General features: G+C 46.8%; 1 protein-coding gene across 1 annotated transcript in view; it reads left to right on the top strand.

Moving 5' to 3' along the window:
- The window catches only part of DNAAF9 (dynein axonemal assembly factor 9), a 91,578-nt gene that overhangs the window by 14,927 nt on the left and 56,214 nt on the right, over nucleotides 1–20,437 (top strand). Inside the window, 7 exon segments of the mRNA XM_087723924.1 lie at nucleotides 3,829–3,948; nucleotides 4,050–4,174; nucleotides 6,643–6,739; nucleotides 9,492–9,598; nucleotides 13,524–13,601; nucleotides 15,654–15,752; nucleotides 17,818–17,873. Coding sequence (XP_087580050.1) covers nucleotides 3,829–3,948; nucleotides 4,050–4,174; nucleotides 6,643–6,739; nucleotides 9,492–9,598; nucleotides 13,524–13,601; nucleotides 15,654–15,752; nucleotides 17,818–17,873 — 682 coding nt within the window.

Raw genomic sequence — 20,437 nt, forward strand, 5'->3', positions numbered from 1 at the left:
GTGCGTATTAAAAAAAAAAAACACCCATCTGTGAACTCTTTAACTTTGAAACTGAACGGCTCGGCCTCCTTTTCTTGCCCTAGTTTCCCCCAGACATAATTCTGATCCTGGCTAGGATAGCTTGGCAGCCCCGGAGCTTTATCCCCGCGTCACCCCATGGAGAAGGAGGCTCGGCTGCCCTTGTCCCTTCCGCCAGCCCCTCCCTCCCAGATGCTCCCCCCAGGCCTAATCCCCCCCCAGCCTGGACCCCTCTTAAGAGCTTGGCCTTGCCCTGGCCCCGTGGGGGGGTTGTGCAATGGCACACGGCATTGCGGTTCTCGGATTTCAGAGGGCCCCCTCTGAACCTCCTTTGGAAGATTTTAAACCCTTCCTTCCTTCCTTCCTTCCTTCCTTCCTTCCTTCCTTCCTTCCTTCCTTCCTTCCTACCTTCCTTCCTTCCTTCCTTCTTTCCTTCCTTCCTTCCTTCCTTCCTTCATTCCTTCCTTCCTTCCTTCCTTCCTTCCTTCCTTCCTTGTTGGTAAAGGACCTTCAGCTCTGGATATCTACCGTTTTCATTTAGCTTTGCACACTTTTAAAAACTGTATTAAATGATGGAATAAAATAGAAAAATGCTAAAGCAAATAGTAGGACACAGTGGGGTGGGGGAGGGGAAAGAAAAGGGAAGAAGAGAAGGGGGGAAAGGGAAAAAAGCATTGACTTCCAACTCCCTCTGTTGCAGTAGAATAAAAACATTTAACTTCAACTTTCTTACTTTTCTATAATAATATAAACTAGCAATTTCTATAACAACAAATGAACGTAAACAATTCAACTGGGTGACTTTGAGCCAATCACCAGGGGACAGGGAGTTCTAGTCCCGCCTGGGGCATGAAATCTGATTGGGTGACTTTAGGCTAATCGCCAGGAGACAGGGAGTTCTAGTCCTGTTTCAGGCCTGAAATCCGACTGGGTGACTTTGGGGAAAATCACAACAAGGGGCAGGGAGTTCTAGTCCTGCCTCGGGCATGAAATCCGATTGGGTGACTTTGGCCCAATCACCAGGAGACAAGGAGTTCTAGTCCTGCCTTGGGCATGAAATCCAACTGGGTGACTTTGGGCCAATCACACCAGGGGACAGGGAGTTCTAGTCCTGCCTTGGGCATGAACAGGTGGTGTGTGCATCCCTGTGTTAGGCATGTAACCCATTTGGTGACTTAGGGCGGAGCACTAGGAGATGGTGAGTTCTAGCCCTGTTTTAAGCAAGAATGCCAGCTGGGTGACTTTGGATCAGTCTCTCGCTCTCCCCCCAGCCCACCTCGTAGGGGTTGTTGTGATGGGGAAAACATGCGTAGGAAGATGTATGGAATACGTTTGCTGTGTTGGGGTGTTTGTGAGAATAATAAAAGCGTGATAGAAAACAAAGAAATGAAACGAAATTTCTTACGCGGGTTCAGTTTTGGTTCTAAGTTTTTCTGGGATCGGGAGTAGAAATTATTGCCCATCCTTTTTGGAGTTCTCGGATATTTCTGCTCCGCCATCAAGGAAATTGCAAATCGCTTGTTCTACTTAAAAAGAGCCGAGGTGGCGCAATGGTTAAATGCAGCACTGCAGGCTACTTCAGCTGACTGCAGTTCTGCAGTTCGGCTGTTCAAATCTCACCAGGCTCAAGGTTGACTCATCCTTCCATCCTTCCGAGGTGGGTAAAATGAGGACCCGGATTGTTGTTGGGGGCAATATGCTGACTCTGTAAACCGCTTAGAGAGGGCTGAAAGACCTATGAAGCGGGATATAAGTCTAACTGCTATTGCTATTAAAAACCCCTCCAGACGAAGGAGCAGTAACTGGTCCAGAATGGAGAGCGGGTAGTTCCTCTGGACAACAATCTTACGCACTTTAGTAACAGGTAAATCAAACGGCACCATATTTCCAAGGTGCCACATTTGAGGGTCCCACAACCCCCCTGCCCCTTCTTGCAACAGGTATCAAAGTTGGCTCGGCGTCTCTAGTTTGGCTGCTTGGTGGAATCATGTTGCACCGGAATATTCCGTGTCTCGGCGATGCACCTTTTGGGTGGAAATCACTCTGAGCTCACGGAAGCAAATTAAAACGCTCTGGCACCACAGGTGGAGCGGGAACACATCCTGCTGACACCAGCTACCTTCCCAAGGTGTAAACTTTATGCAAAACCGCACCCACAATTAATTCACTCTGGCTGCTCCAATCGATGTGAGCTGTGTGTTTTCCTAAAGGAGGGATATCCCGAAACCCTCTTTTAAATTGCTAAGTGGCATCATATCCAGCGTGGGGAAGATCAATACGTCATATCTAGAATGGCAAAATAGAAATATCCTGTATATATTAACAATGAATTTATGTTTGCTTGATAGAGGATCGGTGATATAATGTATAACCCTAAGTATATATTATAAAGATATCTTGTTGTTGATAAATAATTCTAATAAGGAAGTAATTAAAAATTGGTATATATATATATGTGTGTGTGTGTGTGTGTGTGTGTGTGTGTGTGTGTGTTTTATTTGTGCTGATAAATAAATAAAGGGAGACTAGTATAGATCTATTTCAAGCTATTTAGCTCTCATCAGCTAGCCATACCCTTACTGGGATTCGAACCTGGGCTATATATATCTATATATATCTATATATATATCTATATCTATATCTATATCTATATCTATATCTATATATATATATATATATATATATATATATATATATATATACACACACACACACACACACACACACACACACACATACATACATACACACACACACACACACATATATATGAAGTGACTATTTAGAATACCTCGTCGAAAAATGAAGGAATAGCATCTTTGTTTGAATGTATGATGTACAAGGACAATAATGAACATAAGAATACTCGATAGTTGATTGGTGGGATTATACATAATTGAAAACAGTGATATACAAATATAAATGGTTGGTAAATCTTTCACATCGGGATCTGTGATTATATAAAGGTATATTGTTATTAAACAGACAACCAAGAATGTAAGGGAATTAGGTTTATTGGGGGGAAAAAATCCTTGCTGCTCTCTGAATTTGGTGGTTTTCTTGCACGACGTTTCATGGCCCAACTAGGTTACATCATCAGTGTTAGAAGGAAGCGGGATTTTGCAGAGAGGAGGAGGAGAAATAGAAGGCAAAGAGGAGGGGGAGGGGAGGAAATGTAGGGCCCTTGGAGCTTTCTAAGCTTGGTGGTTTTATAGCAATAGCAATAGCAGTTAGACTTATATACCGCTTCATCGGGCTTTCAGCCCTCTCTAAGCGGTTTACAGAGTCAGCATATTGCCCCCAACAACAATCCGGGTCCTCATTTTACCCACCTCGGAAGGACGGAAGGCTGAGTCAACCCTGAGCCGGTGAGATTTGAACAGCCGAACTGCAGAACTGCAGTCAGCTGAAGTAGCCTGCAGTGCTGCATTTAACCACTGCGGGCCACCTTGGCTCTTTTCTTACAGACATCTCATGACCCAACTAGGTAACACCATCCGTGCCAAAAGGGAGCAAGGTCTACTCTCTTCATATATAGGTGGTTCCTTGAGCAGGCTGCTTACAACTCTTGATTAGGCTGTTTCCTACTTTCTGACGCTGATAAAGTTACCCAGTTGGGTCACGAAACGTCGGCAAGAAAGCACCCAAGTTCAGAGATCACCAAGGACACCCCCCCCCCCAGGTTCAACCCTGAGCTGCAAATACTCTCTTCTCTTAGTACTTCCTGAACGGTCAGCCCCCCCCCCCCCTCCGAGCCCAAACAACAAATAACCTCTCTAATTTTCCAAATGTCCTTTTTTGTTGTTGCAGGAATTGATAGTCGGTATAATGAAGGATGCCGGGAACTCGCCAACTATCTCCTCTTCGGCTTGTACAGCCAGAACAACAATGAGTTTGAGAGATCAGGATTCCCTGAAGAAGTCCTCGATGGTAAGAGGGAGCACGGGGTGGTGTGAGCCTCCGTTCCCGGCCGCCGACGAATGCTTCCCCACTTCTAACGAGTCCTCTTCTTACGACCACTTGTTTTGCAGATGTGATCCTGCTGGTTAAGCCAGACAGCGTCCATCTCTACTGCAACCCTGTCAACTACAATTACCTTTTGCCCTACGTGGCGTTTTGGAGAAATCTGCATTTCCACTGCCTGACGGAAACCGAGGTTAGCGAGTGAGCCGCAAATCGAGGAACAACGGGGGGGACGGGGGACGGAGTGTGAATGTTCGGGGACTTCCTGCGCCGGATTTCAGCTGGCTGGCGGGGGAATTCTGGGAGTTGAAGTCCACACATCTTAGCATTGCCAAGGTTGAGAAATCAACGGATTGACAGAGTTGGAAGGGACCCTGCAGGTCATCTAGTCTGACCCCTTGCCCAAGCAGGAGGCCCTACCTCTGCCTCTACCGAACACACAAGAACAGTCTGTTCTGTTAATATGCAGCCTGTTGTGCCTTAAAATGGCTTCTACTGCGCTGCCGTAAAATGGCTCCTACTGTACAGCGCAGCGGAGTTGCCGTGGTAACAGCTTCACAGTTCTTCACAAGGGGGCTCCCTCTGGTAAGGGGGGGGGAAATCCAACCTTAGAAATTACGTTTGGTCCCGACATTTTCATCAAAATCGGGGCTTTTCCTGTCTAATACAGAATTAGGATTAAATAAATACCCAGGCGAACGCTGCGTTATCAGCTAGTATTCTATAATTCCACGGTGTCGTAGATCCATCCAGCCTCGTCCCTTGCTGCTTTCCAAATGCTCTCAAGCCGGCTTCCTTCTCTGCCATCGGCGTCTTTCATTTTGGAGACGTTTGACGCGTTTGCAGGGGGAGTTGGCATCTCCCCCCCTCCCCCCGGGCTTTTAAAATGCCCAATTTTCGGTCCCGAGCTGGTTTCTGCTGTTCTTTTGTATTACGTTGTTCTTCCGACCTCGTGCGCCACAATACCCGAAGCGGGAGCCGCCTGGGATAACGCAATGCCAGGAACCGCCATAAAGCGAATTTGGCAACCATGCGGCCAGAGCACAATAGGCGTGGATTTTAAATTGGAGGGGGTTTATGAAAAACCCTCCTGAAAAATCACAAAACAGCCTCTTCGACGGGCTTCGAGTGCCAAGGCTCTCTTCATTTTATCGCCCTCCTTTCAACAAATTCTGTAAAATCCTCTTTTTTTTCTTCTTCTTCAAATCGAGTTTGGCAGAGTTACACCGTCCAGCGTTTGGGCTTTGGGAAATGCGCAGAAGCTGTATTTTAGCCACCTTCCTTTTGTTGGCTTGTTGGTTGAGCTGTGGGCCTCTGGCAGGAAATTTGCTGCTTTGAAAGCAGGGAGAATGGCGCGACGGGAGAGGCCGCAGGAACGAAGGCGTCCTTTTCGTAATTCGACACGGGCCAGGTTTTGAGAGCTGGCACAAGTATTTTTTTACTTTAAGGCAGAAAATGGCTTGCTTGGCATATTCCACCCAGCAGAAAGAAGAAAGAAAGAAAGAAAGAAAGAAAGAAAGAAAGAAAGAAAGAAAGAAAGAGGGAGGGAGGGAGGGAGGGAGGGAGGGAGGGAGGGAGGGAGGGAGAGAGAAAGAAAGAAAGAAAGAAAGAAAAAGAAAGGGAGGGAGGAAAAAAGAAAGAAAGAAAAAGAAAGAAAGAAAGAGGGAGGGAGGAAGAAAGAAAGAAAGAAAGAGAAAGAAAGAAAGAGGGAGGGAGGGAGGAAGAAAGAGAAAAAGAAAGAAAGGGAGGGAGAAAGAAAGAAAAAGAAAGAAAGAAAGAAAGAAAGAAAAAAGAAAGAGGGAGGGAGGAAGAAAGAAAGAGGGAGGGAGGGAAAGAAGGAAGGAAGAAAGAAAGAAGGAGGGAGGGAAGGAGAGAGAGGGGGGGAAGAAAGAAAGAAAGAGGGAGGGAGAGAGAGAGGGAAGAAAGAAAGAGGGAAAGAGAGAGGGAAGAAAAAGAAAGAAAGAAGGAGGGAGGGAAGGGAGGGAGAGAGGGAAGGAAGAAAGAAAGAAAAGAAAGAAAAGAAAGAAAAGAAAGAAAAGAAAGAAAAGAAACAAAGAAAGAGAGTTTGGTTTAGTAGTTAAGTTATTGGCCTAGAAACCAGGAGGCATTGAGTTCTAGTTCCACCATAGATATAAAAGCCAGCTGAGTGACTTTGGGCCAATTACTAAGAGCCTGGGAGTTCTAGTTCTGCCTTAGCCATGAAAGCCAACTGGCTGTGTTTTGGCCAATCACCAGGCGGTGGTGAGTTCTAGTCCTGCCTTAGACATGAAACCTGGCAAGGTCACTTTGGGGTCAATCACCAGGAGATGATGAGTTCTAGTTCCGCCTTAGGTATGAAAGTCATCTGGGTGACTTTGGACTAATCACTAGGAGACTGGGAATTCTATTTCCGCCTTAGCTATGAAAGCTAGCTGGGTGGCTCTGAGTCAATCACTAGGAGGTGGTCAGCTCTGGCCCTGCCTTAGCCACGAAAGCCAACTGGTTGTGTTTCGGCCAGTCACCAGGAGGTCGTGAGTTCTAGTCCCATTTTAGGCATGAAAGCTGGCGAGGTGAATTTGGATCAATCACCAGGAGACGGAGAGTTCTAGTCACGTCTTGGGCACGAAAGCTGACTACACTCTTTATTTTCAAAAGATTCTTCCCTTCTCGTTGTTTTATTAGTATGAAGATGAAGAGTCGGCTGAAGAATTTAAAATTTCCAGCTTTGTGGATATGGTTCGAGACTGCAGCCGGATCGGCATTCCCTTCAGCTCCCAAGGTAGGTTTGGGGAAAATCCAATCCTTGGAAATCAGACTGTCCTTGACTTACAACGGTTCATTTAGTAGTCTAGCCTTTCTTGTCATTCTTCATCATGTATACACCGAAATTGGTTTTAGCCTCACTGTCGCAATCAGTGACAAAAAGCACTAACAGCAACCTCCTGACAAGCAAAAGTCAATGGGGAAGTCAGATTCACTTAGCAACCGGGTTGCTTACCGTGGCCAGAAAGGTCGTGAAATGGAGCAAAACTCACTTTAACAACCGTCTCGCTTAGCAGCAGAAATGTTGGGCCTCAACTGTAGTCGTAATTCAAGGACTGCCTAACTTTTTTCCCCCCATCTGGATTTTTGGCCTTCATTTGAGCGGTCCTCGAAGGAGAATCACACCCGCGTTGTCTCCAAAGTGAGCAATTTGCCTAATTTGCGTTAATCACACCCTTTAAAACTGAAGCACAATCGATCCCTTGTGCTTTTACAGCAGAAGCGTCTAAATCCTCTCTTTATGGGAGGAAAGAACAGATTCTTTTACGATGATGATGATGGTGATGATGATGACGATGATGGTGATGATGATGATGATGATGATGATGATGATGTAACTTTCCTTTTTTAGAACAGAAAAGAATCTTGATTTCCTGTTAACAATGGGATGCCAAGATCTTAAGCAGAGCAGCCTTCCGCAGGGATTGTGAAGTGGTGTGTGTGTGTGTGTGTGTGTGTTTACTCAGACTAGCCAAAACTGATGCAAGATATTTGCAAGACTCTGCTTGGTCATTTATTGTCAGGGTAATGATGAACATTACAAAGAGGATTAGGGGGCTGGAGGCTAAAACATATGAAGAACGGTTGCAGGAACTGGGTGTATGTAGTTTAATAGAAAGAAGGACCAGGGGAGACATGATAGCAGTCTTCCAATCTCTCAGGGGCTGCCCCAAAGTAGAGGGAGTCAAGCTATTCTCCGAGCTACTAAGCCCGGTTTCACCCAGTCTATATGTGTCCTTTTGGTTTTTCTTGCCTAAGTGTAGGACTTTGCTTTTCTCTGCCTTAAATTTCATTTTGTTATTTTGTTCATTTTGTCATTTTGTAAATCTTGCCTTTTTTATATAACTTTCAAATAAGGGGAAAAAAGAAAAGAAAAAGAGAACCAGGTCATCCTCTGAAGACCAACGGTTAGAGTGGATGGAGGGAGGAGTAGAAGGAAAGATAGGAAGGAGAGGAGAAAGGAGAGGAATAGGAGAAAGGGAAAGGCAGAGGAAGAATGGGAGGGAATGTAAGAGTAGGAAAGAGGGGAGGAATGGGAAGAAGAGGGGAAGGGTAAAGGGGAGGAAGGGGAAGGAGAGAAGGGAAAGGAGAGGAGGAAGGAAGGAAGGAGAGAAGAAAGAGAAGAAAGGGGGTAGGAAGGAGGGAGGGAAGCAAGGAGGAAAGGAAGGAGGGAAGGAAGGAGAGAAGAAAGGAGGGAAGAAGGAGGGAAGGAAGGAGGGAATGTAGGAGAGAAGGAAGGGGGGAAGGAAGGAGGAAAGGAAGCGGGAAAGGAAGGAGAGAAGGAGAAAAGAAAGGAGGGAAGGAAGGAGAGAAGGAGGGAGGGAAGGAAGGGGAGTAGGAGAGAAGAAACGAGGGAAGGAAAGAGGGAGGGAGGGAAGAAGAAGTAGGACCGTTGTAAGATAAGATGGAACTATGGGATGATAAAAAAGCAATCTTCAAGTATATTGTCAACTGTAGGGAAAAAATTGTTATAAATACATATTATTAATAACAGATGAGATCATATAATTGTGAATGTATATATGAAATTGATAAAATAAAATTATTAAAAAAAAATTCATTTTGTTAGAGAGGGCCCAGGGTCCCCCAGTCTGTCGAGATCAATCCAATCCTTTTTTAATTATTTTTTTTCCCTTCTGCAACACCTTACAGTCATTACATCAACATTGTTGTGTCATCGTACCTGTACATGTATATAATATTTCGCTTCTATATTTACACACTTTTATACACAGTTCTATATATATCTTTATATATATTGTTTTTTGGCTTAATTAATTTTATTCTTGTTTTGCAGCCATGTGTACCAATTGTTCCAAGTTTCATAATATCCCGACTCTTCTTTATCTTTTAATTTCAGCGTTAATTTGTCCATCTCTGCACAATCCAAAGTTTTTTTTTTTAATCACTAATTCGTCCGAGGGGGTATTATTTTGTTTCCGGCATTGGGCAAATGCTATTCTATTAGCAGATGTGTTAATATGTACTTAATTTTCTTTGTATATTTCCCTTTGATTATTCCCAGCAGAAAGATTTCGGGTTTGTATTTTATCTGCTCTCCTGTAATTTCTTGCACCCATTTCCAAATTTAGTTTAATTTCTTATCTGAACTGGGCAAATGCTATTCTAGCTGTAGTTAGCAGATGTGTTAATATGTACTTAATTTTCTTTGTATATTTCCCTTTGATTATTCCCAGCAGAAAGATTTCGGGTTTGTATTTTATCTGTTCTCCTGTAATTTCTTCCACCCATTTCCAAATTTTTGTCCAATATTTTTGTGTTTCCGGGCAAGTCCACCATACGTGATAATAAGTCCCTTGACCTTTTTTTACACTTCCAGCAGGTCCGCTTCATGTTTGGGTACATTTTAGCCAATGTACCATCCGATCCTTTTTAACTTCAATCCGTCACTGAACGAATGGTTGTAAGTGGAGGAAACAGTTGCCAAAATGCCCCCCCCCCCAAAAATTGTGTTCGGTGTCTTGCAGGCCACCTGCAGATCTTCGACATGTTTGTGGTGGAAAAATGGCCCATCGTGCAAGCCTTCGCCCTGGAAGGCATCGGCGGGGATGGCTTCTTCACCATGAAATACGAGGTAAGAACGGAAGGGCTGGCTCGGATGTGACCAGGGGTGGGATTCAGCCGGTTCTGACCGGTTTCGGGAAACCTGGTAGCTCAGATTATCGAGGGGGGCCGCCCGCCTGCTCCTGCGCTTTACTTACCTATATCCTCTCAGCCGAGCCAATTGCTGCTCCTCATCTGTGTTACTCCCCAGAAGTAACATGGAGGGTAAGTTTTTTAAAAACTCGGCATGTGCATCAGGCGGGGCGTGCCCCGAGGCAGGTGCCCCCAGAGTGGGCGCGCACGCGGGAAGCACGCAATCGCCGAACCGTTTGTTAAACTGGTAGGATCCCACCCCTGGTTATGACTATCCTTTCCCACCCAGGGTGCTTCCGGGAAGCCGGCCAGAGGAGGGATGGGATGAGAATCAGGCACCCCACTTCCCAGCACCCCAACGAAAGCCCTTTGCGTTGTAAAAGCCTTCACCTTCTGAGCATCCTGTCAGCGTTCCAAATATCATCCCAAATTAAATCAGAGTCCAAGGCAAAAGCATTGCTCAAAGTTCCAATTGATGAAGAGAGACATGTTGGCACATCTGGGGAAACCCGAATCTGAAAGCTTCCTGGGTTTTCCACCCAGTTGAAAGTTCATGATCTTGCCCCCCACACCCACAAGTCCATCCCATGGTCCAATCTCCCACTACCATGCTGGCTGTTTCTCCCATCCAATTCCGGTCAGGTGCAGAGGTGCAAAGACAAAGGATGACCTTGGCTTTCTAGAAAGAATGTTGTTATGGCTACCTATCATCTCGCTCCGTACAATCCCATTTCCCCACAATAGAAAAGGCATAGTAGAAGGATAGAAAGTGTGGCAGGACAAAAATCCTAAAAGGAATCGGAGTGCAGGCCTGACACTTCCGTTGTATGTTGGGGAGGGGGGGGATCAAAATGGCAACCCTCTGGTCGCTTTGTCGGTGCTCACACGAGGGGTTCGCAACGCTCATCCCCACGAAGGGTCCATAGAAGCAGGTTCCCGAGGTAGCCCCCTCCTCGGGCCAAGAGCCATCCTCCCTGCCTCCATCCTCTTTGGGGGAGTTCTTGTGGTGAGAGGGCTGGCTGGCACAAGAATTGTGATACCTCTTTTTTTTCCCCTAAACAACACCAAGAGATTCTTATGTCGGGGTTCCAAGTGACACCCCCAACGAAAGAAGACTCCAAGGGTTAAGTTTCCTCAAAGTTCTACTTTATTAGAGATGTCGCGTTGGCATGTTTGGGGAAGCCCGAATCTGAAAGCTTCCTGGTTTTCCCCACCCAAAAGCAAGCCCAGGTCCCTGCACAGCACCCACCTGCCCCTCACACGGCCCACTCAGGCACCGTCCAAAACCGGAGATGCCTCCCAGTCCCACCATCGCAGCTGCAGGGCAAGGTGTCCTTGACTCTCCGAGAAAGGAACGTTATTTTGACTATATCTCACCCATACTCCATGTATCCCCCCCTCCTCCCAGTTTCCCACAGTTGAAAATGTGACAGGCCTGGAGGCTTAAATGTAAAAGACGGCTTCCAGATCAGACATCTTCTACCCCTTCCTCCCCAAAAATAAGACACCCCTGGAAAATAAGGCCAATCGGGCTTTTGAGCGCGTGAGTTAAAATAAGCCCTCCCCTGAAAATAAGCCCTCTATGAAAATATTACAACAGAGCAGCAGCCACGAGGTGACCACGCTCGCCTTCTCCTGCACCCCAAAAATAATAAGACCTCCCCGAAAAAAAGGCCAAGCGCTTATTTCGGGGGGGTGGGTGGTCAAAAGATAATAAGACCCTGCCTTATTTCCGGGGGACACACGGTGTATAGGATCATTTCAGTCCCATGATGGGAGCCTTTCGTTTTAGCTGGGAACAGCTGTGGAGTGGGGGGTCTTTGAGTGGCCTGCTCAGCTGGGGGAGGGTGGGGTGGGGAAACGGCACTTCTGGCAAAACAATGGTGCCCACGGGTACCATTCTCCAGCTAGAATAGCCTGCTTGTTAGCAGCCGTGGCTGAAATGCGTTGGGGGTGGTGGTGGAGGGAATTAAAGCCGGGCAGAAACCCTCACAGCTGCCAACGATTCTTCTGGTTGTGCCCAGTTGTGACACGGTGAGCCATTATAACCCGTGGCACTGCTTGCCTCCAGAGGCTGTGGGTGCCCCATCACTGGAGATTTTGAAGAAGAGGCTGGACAGCCGTTTGTTTCAAGTGGGATGGAGTTTGTAAATTGGGGGTGGGGGGGTTGGACTAGAAGACCTCCAAGGTCCCTTCCACTCCCCATGATGCTGTCATTCCGTTGCGTGTTCCCTCTGGAATGAGCTGCCCCCGGAGCTTCACATAATCCCCGACCTCTGGTCCTTCCGACGCACCCTAAAAAGTTGGCTTTTCCAGCAAGACAGCCTGGCCTGAACAAAACAAAATAAATTATCGGTCATTGTTAATTTTAATTCGGAATTTTTTTTAAAAAAAAATTGTTATTGTCAATTCTAATTGGGTTTGCTTGGGATATTCTATTTAATTTTTTTTAACTTTTGTAGTATGTGTTTCTTTTAATGTTGTATGCTGCCCTGAATCCTTGGGAGAAGGGTGGCATATAAATCTAATACACCTAAACCGTGTTTCTGCTTACGGTGTCCTCTTGTTTAGGCTGACAGAGCCTCTGACAGCTCTATTTATGGGAATCCCTTCCTCAAACCATCCCATTTGCCATCCCTGCCTAGACTGACCCCTGCCCACCCTCACAAGCCCCCCCCCATGCCTCTAGAGCCGTGAGGGCAAACCTATGGCACACATGCCACAAGTGGCCCGCGGAGCCATTTCTGAGGGCACATGAGGCATTGCCCTGTCAGCTCCAGCGCACCAGCTGATTTTTGACCTTGATTTTTCGGCTGTTAACCGGTTTCAAAAATTGTTCGAACCTACTCTGTGGGTGTGGCCTCCTTTGTGGGAGTGGCTTGCCGCCCATGTGACCGAATGGGAGTGGCTTGCCGCCCACGTGAACGGATATGAAGATGCCGACGACACTTGTCAGAACCACCTTAAATTACCCCACACACAGCACTGGCATGCATAAGAATAGGATGTAAACTTGTTTTTTAAAAGGCATCTTTGGTTTGCGTTAAAACAACTTCAACACACGCAATGTTCTGATTGCGCCACAAACGCAGGAGTCATCCTTACCTTTCACAGAGGCCCTGAGTTTTATAAATAGGAGCATGATAGTGTAGAATAATCATATCCAAGGACCAGTGGTGGGTTTCAAAAAATTTTGGAACCTCTTCTGTAGATTTAGATTTAGATTTTAGATTTTATTAACAGGTGTAGGTGTGGCCTGCTTTCCGGGTCCACTGGTGGAACCTCTTCTAACCGGTTGGGTAGATTTGATGAACCGGTTCTATCAAACTGGTGCGAACCGGTAGGAACCCACCCCTGCTGCTTCTCCCTCCCTTCCTCTTTCTTTCTTTCTTTCTTTCTTTCTTTCTTTCTTTCTTTCTTTCTTTCTTTCTTTCTTTCTTTCTTTCTTTCTTTCTTCCCTCTCTCTCTCCTTCCCTCTTTCTTCCCTTTCTCCCTCTCCCTCCCTCTTTCTTTCTTCCTTTCTTCCTTCCCTCTCTCTCTCTCTCTCTCCCTTCCTTCCTTCCCTCTCTCCCTCCCTCTTTCTTTCCTTCTTCCCCTGAAGTCTCCGGAGGGTGAAAAACAGCCCAATGGGAAACCCTGAAGTCCGTTCCTGAACTTCCAGTTTGTGGTGCTGGGCTGTTTTTCGCCCTCCACAGGCTCCCAGAAAGCCGTGCGCGCATGTGCGAGGTACAGCGAGGGGATCCCGCGCGCATGTGCAGGGGGCACGGCTCGGAGGGGTGTTAAATCATGGGGGTGGCGCACGTGCCTTTGGCACCTGAGGTGAAAAAGGTTTGTCGCCTCTGACTCGATCTTTCCCTTTGCAGCTGATGGACGTCAGTCTGGATCTCTGGAAGGCCTACAGCAAAGTGGATCCCATGTCTTTGGAGAGCTTACTGGACGAGGTAAATGTCCAGAGTCGTTTTCTGGCGGGTCATTTTAAAAAAAAAAAAACTTGGATCCGCTGAGCGGTTCTGTGGGATGAAGGGGAGGAAAAGCTGTAGAGAGATGGCTCCCCATTCCAAAATGGCTTCCAAGGCGGACCCTGTTCGTGTGCAGCTGCGTTCGAGAATGTTTGGGGCATGTCCGTGGCTTGTCGGAGTGGTGCAGTGGCCTCGAGGTGGAGCTCTCGCCTCACAATCGGGAGGCCTTGACTTTGATCCCAGGCTTCCAGATGTTGGGTGAAGAAGAAAAGAGGCTAATACTATCATGCCTTAATCCCTTTACCCTGGATCTGAAGGGGGGAGGTCTTTGTTATGTAGAGTAGACTGGCTCAGGCCTTTTAATTAGGTTTTTTTAGGTATTTTATTATTTGTATGCCGCCCTTCTCCGGGAGGACTCAGGGCGGCCCATCGACAAAAGTGGGGGCTATGAAGAGTGAGTCTGCTTCCTGGCTAAAAAGCATTTCCCGGGATATTTCATTTTTTCTAGGAGAGGGGCGGATTTTAACTTCCTACACCATCACCCTGGAGCTGAAGGGGAAGATCTTTGTTATGTAGAATAGGCAGGCCTTTTAATGGCCCGTTGACAAAGGTAGAGGGAGCTATTACGAGAGAGTCTGCTTCCTGCCTAAAAACACGTCCCTCCATTTCTGATCCAGGGAAATATAACATTCTGCCTTTTCAACATTTCCCAGGATGTTTCATTTTTTTTCTAAGAGAGGGGCGGGTTTTAACTTCCTACCACCCTCCCACCCGCCAAATACTCTGCGCAGCTTTTCAAGTTCAGTGTGTGAGCAGTGCTCAGATCTCTGTTACATGCCATGTTGTGGCTTCTTTCAGTTTAGATTTTTGGGTTTGCTATGGGCTCAGGTGTGAGTCCAAGAGGCTGTTTTTAAGCTTTTTTAAAAATATATTTTTATTATTTTTACATTGAAAACAATGCAGTACCGCGAAGTCGAAGTGACAATACATTCACATTATATACAGCTAGTCTCAACCATTAACAATTAGCCTACTTAATACATTGTCTATCCTTCTGTCCAATCACAATATATATATATTATTCCAGTCTTGTCACCTTGTCTTATACCAGTCATAAAATCTGTTCCAGACTTCAAAATATTCGGATTCCCCTTTATTTTTAGGTTTAAGAGTGAGCCTATCTGCTTATGCACAGGCCAAGACTTTCCTGGTTATATCTAGCTCTGATGGTGTATTTTCTTTTTTCTAATATTGTGCATAAGTTATGCGCGCCGCAGTTAGTATATGTATAATTAAATAAAGTGTATCTTTCTTAAACCCCTCCGGTATTATACCTAGGAGAAAAAAATCTGGTTTAAACATAATGTGGTCTCCCACCATTTGTTCTAACCATGATTGAATCATCTTCCAATATTTTTCTGCCTCATTGCACGTCCACCACATATAGAAAGTGCCTGGTGTTTTTTTACACTTCCAGCAGATTTTTAAACATTTTGCAAAGCCGTGCTGGGGGGGAGATGCCATCTGGAGAACATCTTATAAATATTTTCTTTATACGCCATAGCCATTGTTAGTTTCTGATTCAGTATCCAAAGTTTTTCCCACTTAGCCAATTCCACATTATAACGGAAATTTTTCGCCCAGGCGACCATAGTTTCTTCGACATGTTCCTCCTCTAGCTTGTATTCCAACAAGAATCTACACAACACTTTGATCAGCCTGTTTTCTGTCTGTTTTTAAGCTTTTAATTCTTAATATTGTGGAAGGTTTTCTTCGAGAAAAACGGGAAGAGTCGAAAACTGGGCCTCTGCTGACATCTAGTGGCCACCGCTTGGATTTTTCAGACAATTGTCTTTTATTCACCCAGCGATTTGTCGTTTTAAATATAAACCTTCGTGTAGATATTTCTGTTCGGAAGCATCCCCCGCTCTTTCCAGCTCTGTAAATGGGAATATTTGACCTCCTCTCTCTTTTGAAAGGTCCGGGGGTTAATAGTGTTGGCTCGGCGGAGTTAACGCCTCTTTTCTCTTCCAGGATTTGATGACTTTTGAACATCAATGGACCAACCTCTTTGCCAATTTTGACACTGAAATCCCTTTCATGCTGGAACTCTCAGAATCTCAGACTGGAGAGGTAGGAGACGGATTTCAAGAGGGATAGAAAAAAAATTCAAATTTTACATATCTGGTAGTCCTCGCCTTGCAACCCTTCATTTAGCGACTGTTCAAACTTACAAACAGTACTAAAAAAAAAACACGTTTTATGAACCGTTCGCCATGCCCCCGTTGGAGTCTGACTCTGAGACGGAAGAAGACGATAGGTTAACCACAGAGCCAAGGTGGCGCAGTGGTTAAATGCAGCACTGCAGGCTACTTCAGCTGACTGCAGTTCTGCAGTTCGGCTGTTCAAATCTCACCGGCTCAGGGTTGACTCAGCCTTCCATCCTTCCGAGGTGGGTAAAATGAGGACCCGGATTGTTGTTGGGGGCCATATGCTGACTCTGTAAACCGCTTAGAGAGGGCTGAAAGCCCTATGAAGCGGTATATAAGTCTAACTGCTATTGCTATTGCTATAGTTGACAGAGAACGAGAGAGTGGTTCCATCGGCTGTGGAGGAAACCGGGGAAGGGCAAAGCCAGGCTGGGCAGAGCAGGGGAGGAGGGGGTAGAACAAGGGAAAGGGCGTTCAGATGAAGGCCAAGGCCCACCCCCTCCTCATCCTAGGAAGGCAGGGAAGAGACCAACATGAGCTGTGTGGCTTACGAGGAAGGAAAGGGCCCAGATTCCCTTCACAAGGCACACCTGGGGATGGAGTTTAAAGGAGAAGCAGTTGGGAGGGGCGGTTGTCGGGAGCAAACCATCCAGTAATTACGTAGTTGTTCTTGACGCCGAGTAGCCCTTCGACGGCGTGCATCCCGGAACAACTCACTGTTGGTTTCTGGATCACTCTCCCTTGTCTCCTCCCCACTGGTCCAAGGCTCAGTCGCCACCTGGTGGCCAACCAGTCTCTCTGCGCCCTGCTTGGAGTTGGAACCCTGTCCAGGGTCCTCCACATCCTCCAGGGCCGACTCATAGGGCCCCTCGCTGTCGGAGTCTGGTGGCAGCTCCAAGGGCTCCTGCCGGGCCACAACAATAGGGGTCATAAGTCGAGGACTGCCGGTGTTTTCTTGCCACCCAGCTCCTCCGTTTGCAACGTGAAGCTTTTTGTGCGTTTTGAATCCTTGAGATGAGACTTTTCAGGCTTGTTCCCTGCCAGATAGTAAATATCCTTCCTTTCCAAGAACAAAAAAGGCATCAATCTTGCTTGCTGAAGGCGATTTGGATGGCACCCAATGGAAACAGAGAGGCACAAGGCTGGAAGCGCCCAGGGGAATTCCAGCGGTTTTGACAACAGCATGAAGAGCAATAGCAATTATACGGCTTATATGTATATCGCTTCACAGGGCTTTGCAGCCCTCTCTAAGCGGGCATCTACAGTCAGCCTCTTGCCCCCAACAATCCGGGTCCTCAGTTTACCCGCCTCAGAAGGATGGAAGGCTGAGTCAACCTTGAGTTAGTCAGGATCGAACTGCTGGCAGTCGGCAGAGTTAGCCTGCAATGCTGCATTCTAGCCACTGAGCCACCACGGCATTCGAATCGAACAGAACAGAATGCAGAATAGAACAGAATGGAATAGAGAATGGAATGGGATAGCATAGGAGAACAGAACAGAAATGGAACATAACATAATACAGAACGGAGTAGAATGCGATAGAAATGAATAGGCTAGAGTAGAATAGAATAGAGAACAGATCAGAATAGATTAGAGCAGAACAGAACAGAATAGAATAGAATAGAATAAAATAGGGAACAGAACAGAATACAAAACAAAATGCAGGACAGAATACAGAATAGAATACAATAGAATACAATAGAATAGATTGACCAGAAAAGAATACTCTCAGTGTAAAAAATGCAAGAATACTCTCAGGTAAAAAATGCAAGTAGAAAAATAGGAACCACCTTTGGTGGGAAGGGAACAGCGTTCCGTGCGCCTTCGGCCTTGAGTCATGCCGGCCACATGACCACGGAGACGTCTTTGGACAGCGCTGGCTCTTCGGCTTTGAAACGGAGATGAGCACCGCCCCCTAGAGTCAGGAACGAGGGGAACCTTTATCTTTACCTTATTTTAACGATAATGTTTTTTTCCTCCCTCTGCAGCCATTCCGAAGTTACTTCAGCCACGGGTTGATTTCAAGTCATATCACAGATAACAGGTATCCTTTCTTTCCATTACTTCCTTGCCCTGCACCAGGTTATATCAACACACAAATATGATTTCTAGTTTTGTCCTCTAATAATAATTTTTTTTTTAAAAAAAGAGCTCTAGAGGAGATGTTTGCACCGTGACTCTTTGAAAACCATTTTCTCCCATCAAATAGCCGAAAGAAAAATACCGTAAAATGTAAGATGTATGGCAATCATTCCAAAGTCTCATCGTTTATCCTCAAGGATAACATCTGCCTTCTTACAGGGCAACGTTTCGAAATTGCAGTCCAGATAATCACCTTGGAAATGGATGTACAGCAGGACGGGAGATTGGCTGTTATTTTGTATGATTGCAGCTTTTTAGGAGATTTCTGGCAGAAAAAAAAAAGGGGGGGGGTCTTTATGTCACTTCTTAGCCAATCCTTTTTATGCGAAGGCTCAGGGGGGGGGGAATTAAACCTGGGGTGACATTTTCTGTTCTTAAATCCAAGGGTGGGATTGAAAAAGTTTAGCAACCCAGTGATGGGACGAGACCGGTACGCCCTGGTGCGAGCGTACCGGTTCCCGCTGGAAGCACTAAGTATCGTTCCAGTACCGTGCTCCGGAGAACCCGCCCGCCTGCCCACCCTCCTTATCTGTATTTGAGCCGATCGGGGCTTACGCGCACGCACATGGAGTGTATGGCGCCTGCGCGACGCTCCGCCAAGCAGCTGGAGCATTGCAGGCGGTAAATACGCGTGCATGTGCTGCGCGAGTGCCTGTGGTGGACGCCCGGCCCCGTTGCACCGGGATCCGGAACCCACCACTGTAGCAACCAGTTCTCTGCCAGATTGCTGGGTAGGCGTGGCCATGGTGGGCGTGGCCTACTCGGCTTCCTGCACCATGTATGGGGGGCGTTTTCTCCCTCCCCAGGCTCTGGAGGCTTTTTGTGAGCCTCCGGGAGGATGAAAATGCCCTCCCCTCCAGGCTCAGGGCCAAAACGAGCCTGTTTCTGGACTTCTGGAACTTCCAGGAGGTCCGTTTTTTGCCGTCCCAGAGCCTCCGCACGGGCCCTGCACTTCCCGGGTATCCAAAATGGGCCACGCGGAGACTCCTGGGAAGGGCGGAGTGGGGTGGGCATGGCCAGCCAGTCCTTGCAATTACCAGTTCAATAAATCAGATGTAAAATTAGCATCTGGATCGCCTGAACCGGCTGAATCGCCCACTGCTTAAATCAGGATTTCTGTTCCCTGAGAAAAACCGCTGAATATTGTTGCTCTCTGATAAACATGCTTGCGTTTGTTTCCCGCCACGCCGAATAATTACCTCATAATACCGATAGTCCTCGCCTTGCAATAGTTCACTGAGTGACTGTTCGAAGTCACTAAACTTTTTTCACAAAATGACTTACGACCGTTTTGCACACTTACGACCCGCTGCCCCTTCCCCCGTGGTCATGCGATCAAAATTCAGACGCTTGGCAACCGACTCACGTTTATGACGGTTGCGGTGTCCGCGAAGGGGTGTGTGTGTCACACGATCCCATTTGCGACCTTCCGACAAGCAAACCCCATGGGGAAACCAGGTTCTCTTAACAACCAGGTTTCTTATCGTCTGCAGTGATTCACTTAACAACCGCGGCGAGAAAGGTCATGCAAGGGGGCAAAACTCACTTCACGACTGTCTCACTTAACAGAAATGTCGGGCTCAATTGTGGTCGTACGTCGAGGACGACCTGTACGGCAGCCAGCAAAGTTGGGTTTTGGCTGATCGTTAAAGCAGCCGCCTCTCTCAAGATCATTAAAGCCGCTGCATCTTTTTCAAGGCTGGCAGATGCTCTCTCTGGGTGCTGTCAGCCTCTGCTTTGCTGTTGCTTCGGCTGCCATGAAACGGGGAGGGAGGGCATGGTATTTGGGAGGGGTTACTCATTGTGCTGGAGGAAGGTTCTGGAGCTCGGCTGCCTGTCGGACTACGCATGCGGAGGAGATTCCCGCCAGGACTAACGGCACCGACATTCCATCTTCGTGATGCCTTTTGAAGTTATCTCACACCTGACACTTGGGAGAATTATGATTGGAGTGTAACTGGGATGCCAAGGGGTGGGGAATAGGCTATTCTATATATCACTCGCTTTCGCGCCTAAATAATCAGACTTCGCTTCGCTATGCCTTTAATCATTTATAATGAGTAAAAGTACACTTGATTTCTACTCATGGAGTCTCGTGGTCTTCTTTCCTAATTATCTAATGGAGAGGATCTGACAGATGCATAGCAGCCCTTTTTTTATTTAAAGTCCCACATTTTCTTGGGTTGTTGCTGATTTCAACAGAAACGCAGAGGGGATGGAGCGACGGAGAAGCAGTTCCGTTCTCCTATCGCAGTGTTGGCGGGGGGAAAACATGCGCGCACGTGTGTGCCAGAAACTGGAACAACTGGAACAATGTGCGCGCCGGGAAGATGGCCTTCTGCTTTCTGGTGCACGCATGTGCACAAGACACCTGGTCTTTTGGTTTCTGGCGCACATATGCGCACACCGACCCGCTGGTCAGTGTGCATGCGCATGTCGAAAACCGAAAGCACAGTCGCTCAGCGC

This window comes from Thamnophis sirtalis, unplaced genomic scaffold, assembly GCF_051295495.1.
Source record: "Thamnophis sirtalis isolate CommonGarterSnake01/CBP01778 unplaced genomic scaffold, rThaSir2_p1.2 scaffold_10, whole genome shotgun sequence".
Classification (NCBI taxonomy): domain Eukaryota; kingdom Metazoa; phylum Chordata; class Lepidosauria; order Squamata; family Natricidae; genus Thamnophis; species Thamnophis sirtalis.